The sequence below is a fragment of the Lithobates pipiens genome, unplaced genomic scaffold (genome assembly GCF_037356315.1).
Source record: "Lithobates pipiens isolate NorthernLeopardFrog02 unplaced genomic scaffold, aLitPip1_a1.2 Scaffold_19, whole genome shotgun sequence".
NCBI classification, from domain to species: domain Eukaryota; kingdom Metazoa; phylum Chordata; class Amphibia; order Anura; family Ranidae; genus Lithobates; species Lithobates pipiens.
This window is the reverse complement of record NW_027507764.1, coordinates 240,882,200-240,894,228: the sequence shown is the minus strand read 5'-3', so window position 1 is coordinate 240,894,228 and position 12,029 is coordinate 240,882,200. Positions and strand designations below refer to the sequence as shown.

General features: G+C 41.3%; 1 protein-coding gene across 1 annotated transcript in view; it reads left to right on the top strand.

Annotated features, from left to right (window-relative positions):
• PKD1L1 (polycystin 1 like 1, transient receptor potential channel interacting) overlaps positions 1–12,029 on the top strand; it is a 358,247-nt gene that overhangs the window by 235,824 nt on the left and 110,394 nt on the right. Inside the window, exons 28-30 of the mRNA XM_077491844.1 lie at positions 1,772–1,945; positions 8,937–9,056; positions 9,166–9,232. Coding sequence (XP_077347970.1) covers positions 1,772–1,945; positions 8,937–9,056; positions 9,166–9,232 — 361 coding nt within the window. The remainder of the gene's footprint in view (positions 1–1,771; positions 1,946–8,936; positions 9,057–9,165; positions 9,233–12,029) is intronic.

Below are 12,029 nucleotides of genomic sequence, written 5' to 3'. Positions count from 1 at the left end.
ACCTTTTTATATAAACAAAACACTTCAATCTGACGTATAAAATAGGGTGAGTACATGGATTGAAAACTGTCTACAGGCTTGGAATGGTCTGGGGTGGAAAGTGGGGTCCCCCAGGGTTCTGTCCTGGGACCAATCATATTTAATTTATTCATAAACGACCTGGAGGATGGGATAAACAGCTTAATCTCTCTATTTGCAGATGATACTAAGCTAAGAAAATGGAGGTTTAATGTAGAAAAATTTAAAATAATGCATTTGGGTGGCAAAAATATGAATGCAATTTATTCACTGGGGGGAGAACCTCTGGGGGAATCTAGGATGGAAAAGGACCCGGGGGTCCTAGTAGATGAGAGGCTCAGCAATGGCATGCAATGCCAAGCTGCAGCTAACAAAGCAAACAGAATATTGGCATGCATTAAAAAGGGGAATAACTCCAGAGATAAAACAATAATTCTCCCACTCTACAAGACTCTGGTCCGGCTACACCTAGAGTATGCTGTCCAGTTCTGGGCACCAGTCCTCACACCACAGAAAGAATGTGCTGGAACTGGAGAGAGTCCAGAGAAGGGCAACGAAACTAATAAAGAGACTGGAGGACCTTAGTTTTGAGGATAGATTACCAGCACTGGACTGTAATACTGACATAAAATCACACACATAGATTGGACTTGATGGACTTGTGTCTTTTTCAACCTTGCCTACTATGTAACTGTGTAAAATCTTTTAATTAAAGTCCACTGTCCACAGGTGATGATGTTGCATGCATAGTTAGTGAGGTTGAAAAAAAGACACAAGCCCATCCAGTTCAACCACAACTGTGCCACTGTTCATTTTTTTTTTCACTGGCTGAACAAAAAAAAAAAGACCTGTGTATAGCTAGCTTTAGAGAGCCCACGTCAGCTTTTTTGCCTTCTGTGTTCCATTGGAGAGATTTCCCCTCACTCCCTGCCCCATAGCCAACAGTAAACCAGACAAATAGACAGGGCAAATCTCATGGGACCATAGAAAGCAATAAAAACTTGACAGATGTTCGAATGCCTCTACATTCTATTCAAAACCCAAAAAAAAGTTTTGCTTCTAGTCACACTTTAACATGTTAATAAGATCTGCATCAAGCTGGTTTATCTTGTAACGCTTGTCTAAACAATTATTGAAAAGACTAAAAATTCCCCTTGGGTGTTTTTACTTAATTCACATTTGTTTTTATTAGCAAAGATAATGATAAGATAAGCAAAGATAATGATTAGATCATGAAAATCTTTTGTCTACCGTAGATCTAGATTGCTGAGCTCAAAGAATTTTATAGTTGATTGCTATTGTTGCCTTCAATAGGGCTGGTGCGCAGGATGAAAACTTAAACTGGCCATAGATGGATTGAAATTTGTCTGGTTCAGCAGGGACTGGCCAAATTTCAATCCATTCATGGCTGTTCCCGCTAGAGAGCAGTTGATCTAATGGTAGCTTCTCTCAAACAGGGATGTTGGAAACATTTTATTTAATCAGCACTGCAGCCAATTGGCTGTTGTGCTGATCAGTGTATTCTCACAATAGGAGTCGTCCCGCTGTCAGAATACAATAAAATATATCCACTTTATGGCTAGATTTAGCTATACGATTATGCATATTCATATCATTATCGTTCCTTAAAACAATTTTGCAGTGGTCATATATTATAACCTCTGTCTTATGTTAATTTTTACCTTTTAATGTGTGTAAAACTGACCTAGTTGTCTTTCATGTTGTAAAAATTTCTGTTTCTTTTTTATCCCAGCTCTTCTACTGCAAATTCACACAATATCTGGAAGATTTTCATTCCTGGGGTTCAGTCTTTAGCCGACCATCTTACAGTTGGTTCAGTCATACTCAACGAATAACCACATGTTTAGTCATGTGTTTGGGATATATGTGTTTCAATGTCATCCTTCTTTACTGGAAAGAAGATCAGGTATGACTTCTTTCTATTTTTCCCCTACTGTAGCAAATTGGATCATGCTCTGCTGGGGTTTTTCGCCTTTCTCTGGATCAACTGTGGGTATAGAATTGGGTATATGGGATTGTATGATGATATATTTTTTTTGTGGTTGAACTGGATGGACTTGTGTCTTTTTTCAACCTAACTAACTATGCTTTGCTCCCTGGTGGTAATCAGTCTGCTTACAGGATGTGATGACTGTGATTGATGTGAGTCTTAGCTGGCACTAGAGGGAAATGGTCTCACTGCAACAATGTTGCAGAGTGTCTTCTGATAGTCAGTCCCTGCTATATCCTCATCCCACTAACGAACCTTTGGTTCCCCAAAGGAGGAACAGTCCTCGAACTAGTACATGCTTTCAAATACATGCGGAAGGAAACAGGTTATTGTACACATGAAACAACCATTTACATTTTTACATTTTTGAACCTGGCAGAGGAACCTCCAACCAATTAACATAAGAAGGGAGGTTGTCCTGCCCACAGGCCACCCTTTAGAAGGATGACTCTACCAGTTGTGTCAATGAGGTGAGTCAGGATTGTCCTTCACCAAAGCAGTGGTCAACAGGTCAGGCATGTCAAGAGTCCCTTTAGGGGAGAGGACCACTTCCTTGGAGCTCTCACCCAATACATCACAGGTTGGTCTCTTGAAATGGGGAATGACTCTTAGTTTCCTCTGTTCCACTGGCTCTGCCATAGTAGGCTCGTTTGCCTCTTCTTCCTGCTTGGCTGCTTCTGTCTCCTGCAGATTAGTTTCTTTTGCTTCTGCTGTGGATCCTTCATTCACTTTGGGAGAGGGAGACATTTCTGGCCCTCCTGCAGACACTGAGGATAAGAGATCTGTGTTGGTCCCTATGATCAATGAACTTCCTGTAGAGCCTGGCAGCCAAGGATGCTTTCCAACCCTCAATGGATCACACGATAACTTGATCCGCAGGTTGCCATCACAAGGGTAATCCTCCGTCTGAATGCCCTGGATCTCTAGATCTTCCAACTTTTGCAGGGGCATATACGACAAATACCTACAAATAATACAAAGAAAAATCTCTGGTCAGCAAAGTAACCTGAGCACCTGAATCAAGAATGGCCCTCGTATAGATTCCTTTCACCAAAACAGGCACTTCAGACAAAGGGCCTACCAACTGGGCAGGAGGCTTGGTGGGAGCATCTGGAACAGCAGGTTTGCATGATTAAATTCATGCTTCCTTCAGCTTCCTGCACTGAGAATTTTGATTCTGGCGTTGTTCTAGAGGCCGATAGGCATCCCTTACTGAAACGACATAAACTGCAGGTGTCCTCCATTGTGCTCTTGCAGAATTAGTGAAGGTTCTTCTTGAAGGCCCAGGCCTCCTCTCCATCCTTGGGTCACTTCTCTGTGGTTCACACCAGTCGTCTGTCCGCATCTGTGGACTAGGACGTTCTCGCTTGTAGTGACCTACACCTACACAATTTAAACAGACATCTGGATTTATTGCCCTTTGACTAGTCGCAGCAGGCAAGACTGGGGGTACATTTCACGCTGTAGCACCCTCATTGGATGGCTCAGTATGTGTCGCTATCTGCCGGTTCATCACCTCCAACATCTTGGATACCTGCATCTTCAGTGGCTATCTCCGGCCTGAGATGCAACAACTCATCTTCTTTTCATGATCTGGAGGTGGTGACTTGAGTCTTGAGGAGCCTAGCCTCTGAGTTACCACCATCTACACTGGCCACCCTGGCCCCGACATCTACTCTTGACTTCTTGTTTTGCAACATGGCCTCCTCTTTCTGCACAATCCGAATCAGATCTGGATACTTTATTATGCCACCATTCTGCTGAGTCCTTAGTAGAATGGTGATTGGGTACAATGGCTGGGCACCCCGCAAGACTTGTGCACGGACCGCATCCACTTCATGGGGGTCCAAACCCTTCTTCAGTAAGAGTTGATGCAAAATTTTATGCAGACGCCTTACAAAATCTGATAATTTCTCTCCTTTGTGCTGATAAGTGTGCAGAAACCTGTACAACAGGTTGGGAGCCTTTTCAGTGCTCCCAAACACATTCTGCTAAATATTCAGGTAATCCTGAGCAACACAATCCGTTTGACTTTTTGTGTATAGCTTCTGATGCGGGACCCCTCAGACTCTAATTCTTTGCTTCTTGTGGGTCTCAGAGACATCCCATTCATCCAGAACTTGGGTGGTCCAGCCACTGTTCAAAACTGTCCTCCCCTGTTGATACTGGTTTTCTTCCAGAGAAAGGCCTGAGTTTCCGGTACTCTTTCCAGAGCACGTTGGAGCGTTCCTTGGCAATTTTGACAAGAAGTCTCCCAAAGCAGCAAAAAACTTTGGCCCGATCATGGCCAAGAACATTGTGGAAGGGACCTCTTCCTTTGTAACCTTAATTCAGCTAGTACTTCTCGAGTGTGCATGACTAAATTAGATTAAATTCAGCCTGATCAGCAGATTGTACACTAGACCCTCGGAAACGGTCATGGATCTGCTGCTTCCATTTTAGCAGCTCATGGGTGCAAGAGGCATCTTGGTCTGGTCTGACAGAAATCAACCATGCCTTCTGATCTGGAATCAATGTCTTCAGCCTCCTGGCTGATCTGTTTTTCAGTCCAGGCATCCCCAGGAAGCTTAATCACTTCACTCGACTCTGGGTGAGCACCTTCTTCATCACACCACTGGGCCACAGAAGCAGGGTCCATCTTGGCACTTGTAGGGGTGCTGTCTTGAGGAGTTGATTGCAGAATAGCGGTATTATCCTGGACAACGCCCTCGCGTGTAGCCAGGGCTGGACTGGGACAAAAATTTGGCCCTGGACTTCATCCAGGCCGGCCCACTTTAATTTTGCAAACACACACAAAAACAGTATATAAACTATACACAATTGCGCAAAAAAAAAAGTGGTCAAGTGGTAATCAGTGGTCAGCCATTAATGCATCAGTGACCAGTGGCAGTACATTCATTCATCATCAGTGATCATGACCAGCAGTGATAGTACATTAATTCATCAGTGACCATGACTACAAGTGGAAGTACATTCATTCATCAGTGACCGTGACCACTGGCCACAAATTCATTCATCAGTGACCATGACCAGTGGCAGTAAATTATTCATCAATTACCGTGACCAGTGGCATTAAATAATCAATTAATGTGACCAGTGGCATTAAATTATTAATCAGTTACCATGGCAGTGGCATTAAATTATTCATCAATTACCGTGACCAGTGGCATTAAAATTATTCATCAATTACCGTGACCAGTGGCAGTAAAATTATTTATCAATTACCGTGACCAGTGACATTAAATTATTCATCAATTACCGTGGACAGTGACATTAAATTATTAATCAATTACCGTGGACAGTGACAATAAATTATGAATTAATTACCGTGGACAGTGACAATAAATTATTAATTACCGTGACCAGTGACAATAAATTATTAATTAATTTTACCGTGGACAGTGACAATTAATTATTAATTCATTACCGTGGACAGTGACATTAAATTATTAATCAATTACCATGGACAGTGACATTAAATTATTAATCAATTACCTTGACCAGTGACAATAAATTAATAATCAATTACCGTGGCCAGTGACATTAAATTATTAATCAATTACCATGGACAGTGACATTAAATTATTAATCAATTACCATGACCAGTGACAATAAATTATTAATCAATTACCGTGGCCAGTGACATTAAATTATTAATCAATTACCGTGGGCAGTGACAGTAAATTATTGATCAATTACAGTGACCAGTGACATTAAATTATTAATCAATTACTGTGGGCAGTGACATTAAATTATTGATCAATTACAGTGACCAGTGACATTAAATTATTAATCAATTACTGTGGCCAGTGATATTAAATTATGAATCAATTACTGTGGACAGTGGCAGTACATTTACCCCTACCCCCTCCCCCCGCCATGCTGCATATTACAGATATCACAGACACTGACAATAGCAGCCTGCATCCAGTATAGCATTCGATTAGCTTATTTAGTGCTTACTTGTTACTCGAATGACACTGGTGAGGTGATGGACTTTTCTTTGTCCCTGACACTGTCTGTGCTGCTGTCTGGAGTCCTGGGCTTGCTCAAAGCAACGTTCTGGTCCCTCCTCTGCGGCACTTTCTCCTCTTGAACGCAGTCCCAAGCCAGGCAGCTAAGCCTGGGCAGCAGCTGCTACGCTCCGACTCCTCCCATGTCCCCGGGCTGCCTCCGCCCTCCGGCCATGAGTGACGTCAGGGTGCTGGGACAAGGAGGCTGCCAGTAATGTTAGGGGGAGTGAGTGGCAGCGTCACGAGGGGGTGGTACTTGTGTGGCGGCCCGGGTGCTGGAGCAGAGCCGCGGCCACGGCCGGCATTATACACAAACACAAACTACTACAGAAATGGAGAGTCTAGCCGCGGCAGACAGAAGTGTAGTGTACACTGTCTGACAACCGGCCCAGCTCCCGGTAGTCCCGATGGCCAGTACAGGCCTGCATGTAGTGCTACTCCCAAAGTAACTGCATAAGTATGTTTTGTTCCATACACTGCCTTACGACCCCAAGAACAGTCTTGGCCCCTCGCAGGGCTGGTCTCTCAGCCCTTCCTTCTCTGTGCTCAGGTTGCAGTTAATTACCAGAAATCATTATTCCACAGTGGCTCATCTGTTGATCATCTCCTGCTCATCAGTCAAGCCCACAACCAGCCCCTCCTGGCTATTTAAACTGCCTGGTTCATTTCATAAATTGCCTTCACCTTGGTCAAAAATATCTAGAGACTCTCTGCTGTGTTCCTGTTGAAGACTTGCCTTGCTAACGTCCCTTCTGGTTCCTGATCCTGTTTGCTGCCTCTGACTATGCTGATCTCTAGTTCCCCAAATTCCTGGCTTCTTCTGACTACCTGATTTGTCTACTGAACCCTGGCTATGTTTTGACTACATTTACCAGTTGTGCCATTTTTACAATTTTATTAAAAGGTGTTTTTTACTGCATTTTCTCTCTCCATCTGTTTCATGGTTCCTGACAACCCCTCTGTCACACCTGGCAATAGTGGAAGTGTAAGGACCAATAAGAAACACATACATTATGATAAAACACAGAAATTGTCTTTACTGCAATATATACACACACTCACTGCATATACAGAGCTCTGAATATAAAAAAGGAAAAGAAGGGCGCCTCTAAGTGCAGTATGCAACATTTAATAAAGTGCACAAAGGGTTAAAAGCACTTACAAGATTGTTGTAAGTGCTCAAGATTCCTCAGGAAAATCAGGAGTCCTTATCTGTGGCATGTGTCCATCTTCAGCATGGTGATAGAGAGCAGTGTGTGCGGGTCCTTATGGCACAAGTAGCTTCAGTCCTTTTGAAGAAAGATGAGGTTTGGATTGCATTCGTTGGTGTATTTAAACTCCTGAATAGCAAGGCCAAACAACAAAACTGGCCAGGATTATCAAGTCAGGAAAGCATGATCTTATCTCAGCAAGGTGAAAAGACAATGGTGTTTGTATATAGTGTCCCTGGGAATGGATGGCCTTATCCTTTAACCCTGTGGCACTACAATGTCAGCAAGATGACAAACAACAATGATGTCTTTATACAGTGTCCATTTAACTTCTTCTGTGTGCAGTGTCCCTGTTTCCTGCAAATGGGCAAAAGCCCCTTCTCCCAATCCTTCGGTCTAAACTCAAACAAGCATCTTGGAAAAAGTAGGCTCCATGGCGACCCAACTGGTCACCTCTCACTGGAACGTTTTACCAATGGTGTAGGTGCACCTGGCATTCCCCTCTCTCAGGCTGGATGTCCCGACTGGTGACGGAGGACTAAATCGTGCAGTGAAATCACCTAGGGGACTGTATCTCTCCCTTAGGTCTGATTTCTTCCTCTGCCTCATGCTGTCTGAAAATCCCTCAGCAAAGCAAGATGGAGTCTTTAATTCCTCTTCTGCAATGCATGCTGGCTCTTGCAGTTTGATACAGTTCAATCTGAATGTGAAACTTGGGTCCTGGAACTACAATTCCCTTCATGCTTTTCTCCCTGGTGGTAATCAGTCTGCTGACAGGATGTGATGACACAGAGTCTTAGAAGGAAACAGTCTCACTGCAACAATGTTGCAGAGTGTCTTCTGATACTGCAGGCAAGATAGCCAGCTCCCTGCTGCACAAGTATATGCAGTATATGTTTCATTGTGAATTAAGATGAAGTGTAAGCATTTCAGAGGCCTCAAAAATGTCCCATTCGTCAAGGCTAGAAAAACATATTAGAAATATATGTATACAGTTCATATGCTAGTCTGCACTGTAGCTAAGGGGCTTGCCTGCCACTTTTATTTAACACAATTTTATATATATATATATATATATATATATATATATATATATATATATATATATATATAAAATCAATGTAATATTATATAAATACTGGAATTTATAATGGTACATTCTATAGTAAAATTAAGCTGTATAATATGAAATTCCCCATCTTTAAGGTAACATAAACTAAACCTATTTTTCATTTATTAATCTTTGTCTTTCAATCCAAAACCATTTACGAGTCTGCAAGCTAACAACAATCACTTTGAGCACCTTACAATAGTTATTTTATAGGATTTTCTTTTTTCACTCTCAAGATTTTTATATTATAAGCTTCATTTTACAATAATGTGTTATATTATCATCACCAACACCTCCAGTATGTATACTACAATGTAAGTCATAAACCTATTAATTTAGTATTTAAACACCAAATTTTGAATATTAAATGTTTTACAAGAGTGGTTAAATGATTTCATGTTACATATGTTTAATAAAAGAGAAAACCTTAAGAAGGAATCTTGCGTATTTAAAATGCACTTGCAAATGTGATATTTACAGCTAGAAGACTGAGAATAATCAAATTCTATACCTTGTTATTTTATAAAACTCCAAACATGTCCTAACCTTTTTTTTTTTCATTGACTTTAAAGTATGCTGCTGAAAATGGTCCTATTGACATTTCAACCACTTCCCTGATATCCGGATTTCAATCTACAATGGTTGTGTATCCAATTGCATTGTTATTATCACTTCTGTTTAGGTATAGTAAGGTAAGATAAAATTCTAGTAAATCTTAACTTTCATATTTTTAAATCCACAATATCACATATATTACTGTAGAAAACTCATATTTACGAATGTTTCTTCTTTCTTCTGTAGAAGGTGAATAAATATCTCAGAGAAGATCATTCCAAAATTAAGGCTTCTAATATGAACTGCCATCAAGGTGAGAACAATAAAATCTTTGTAATGCTGTGGGAAAGTTCTTTTGCTGCACACCACATAGGGCTTTAACTGTTTTCACCAGTTTTCACATTTGGCACATTCATCAGTAAAATGCAACTACATATTTGAAGATGCATCACTGAAGACATATACTTTCTCAAACTAGAAAGAATAAGGGATTTCAAAGTCGTTTGCTTGATTTTGTATATCCGTTATACAGTGCCTTTAAAAAGAATTCATACCCCTTGAAATTTTCCACATTTTTCATGTTACAACTAAAAATGTAAACGTATTTTATTTGGGATTTTATGTGATAGACCAACATGAAGTGGCACATAATTATGAAATGAAAGGAAAATGATAAATGGTTTTCAAAATGTTTTACAAATATGTGAAAAGTGTGGCGTGCATTTCAGTTCAGCTCCCCTGAGTCAATAATTTGTAGAACCACATTTCGCTGCAATTACAGCTGCAAGTGTTTTTGGGTATGTCTCTACCAGCTTTGCACATATAGAAAGTGAAATTTTTGTGTATTCTTCTTTGCAAAATAGCTCAAACTCTGTCAGATTGGATGAAGAGTGTCTGTGAACAGCAATTTTCAAGTCTTGTCACAGATTCTCAATTGAAATTAAGGTCTGGACTTTGAGTGGGCCATTCTAACACATGAATATCCTTTGATCTAAACCATTACATTGTAGATGTGGCTGTATGTATAGGTCCTTGTCCTGCTGGAAGAGGAACCTTTGCCCCAGTCTCAAGTCTTTTGCAGACTCTACCAGGTTTTCTTCTAAGATTGCCCTGTATTTTGCTCCATTCATCATCCCGTCAACTCTAACCAGCTTCCCTGTCACCACCATGTTTCACAGTGGGAATGGTGTGTTCAGGGTGAGATGTGCAGTATTAGTTTTCCACCACACATAGGGGGTCATATACTAAGACTCCGGCAAGTATGGGCACTCTACATTTAATAGTGCCCAATTAAAGTCAATTAAGACTTCAACTGGGTGGACATGCAAATGGAAAGCACACTATTGCTGGCGAACATGCCTGTCACATCGGCATATGCCGGAATTGTCAATGTCAATGGGGCACAAACCTGCAAAATCCAAAGTCCTCATTGAAGGAATGTATGCAAATTATTGCCCATAAAAAGTGTATGGGGAACCGGGTACTGCCCTGGGGGACATTTATCAATGCAAAAAGTTTTTAAAATTATCGTTTTTAAAAGAGCAGTGATTTTAATGATGCTTGAAGTGAAATCATGAAAATGATATATTCCTTTAAATATCGTGCCTGTGGGGTCCCCTTAGTCTGCCTGTAAAGTAGTGTATCTGTGTGATGTATAGAAAATGCAGCAGCAATAATTACATTTCTAAAAGGAAAAATGTAAAACATTCCTAAAAGGAAAACATTTAAAACTTGCTTGCAGCTGTACTGTATAGTTGGCTGCTGGAAATATAGATGTAAAAAAATGAAAAGAAAAATGGCATGCAGTTTCCCCCAGTACATACCAGCCTGACAGCTGAATGTAAAAAAAACTTGAAAAAAACTGCGTTGAAGATGGCGGTGGGAAAGAGTGGCTGGAGAGATGGTGGCAGGAGAAGATTTCTTGGATAGAAGACAGCTAAGAGCTATTTTTACAATAAAAGACTTGTCAAAAACCTGCTCTTGTTTTTTTTTTACATTTCACTGATACCCATTCATACCATTGTTAAAGGGGGCTTCCAGATTCTGATAAGCCCTCTGCCCGCAGGCCCTGACAAACACAGGCCAGGGTTGTCGGGAAGAGGACCTTGTCCCCATTAACATGGAAACACAGTGCTTTGGGGGGGCAAATTATATGATGAAAGAGTGGGGGAAAGGGTGGGTGGGAACCCAGAAATGAACCAACAAGGATCTGATGGAGGAGGAGGGATATATATATAGCCCTCAGACTCCTCCTACAAATGCAAGCTAGCCTGGGGCCAGCCTTCTAACTTTTAGTCGGAGCCTTCACTTGGAAATGCGATAGTCCTAACTACCAAGACCTCAGGTGTGACTTGGTCTGGCTGGACAGTATGCCTGAAAGAGGGCAAAAAGAGACACAAATTAGGTGTGATGTGAAGCTGCAATGAAAGGCCAGCAACAACCATCAGTCCAGAAAATAGCGAATGCCCGGATGACTATGAAAAGGGGGTTGCGTATGTAACTGCTAAACAGGGGGATCTCCAGTGCCCCAAGAACATGATGATAAAAGGGGCCCCCTGTTGGGACCTACTAAGTTGCCTCCGATCCTGATGAATACCCAGAAATGGGTAAAGGATATGAGCCTGATTGAAAAGAAACCTGGACATGAGAACCAACTGCAGTAGTGAGAGGATGCATGGAGAAAAGGAAGAAAGAGCTGACCAGAGGAATATTGCAGAGAAGGACATGTACTTGAATCCGACACTGTACCGTGGTATGGTAATAAGACCACCAACCCCTGGCTGACCATCTATTCTAATTATGGGGAAATGTAAGTGAAGTAAAAGAACCTAGAACACTAGAACACTAAATGGGAACTGTACCCAGGGTAGGAGACAGGAATCTGACACACCATGGAACCTGGCTGTTCACTGGTAGCCGTGACAAACAGAGCTTCCCTGACTAACTCTGAATACACCATGGAAAGAAGGGGGAAGCGCAGTTCGATTAGCACGGACTGCAAAAGGGGTTACTTTGGACACCAAGAAGTATTTCAAAATGAGGTTAATTCATACAAAAATTATATTTTATTTTTATATTTTAAATATCATGATTAACCATAATTAAATTAC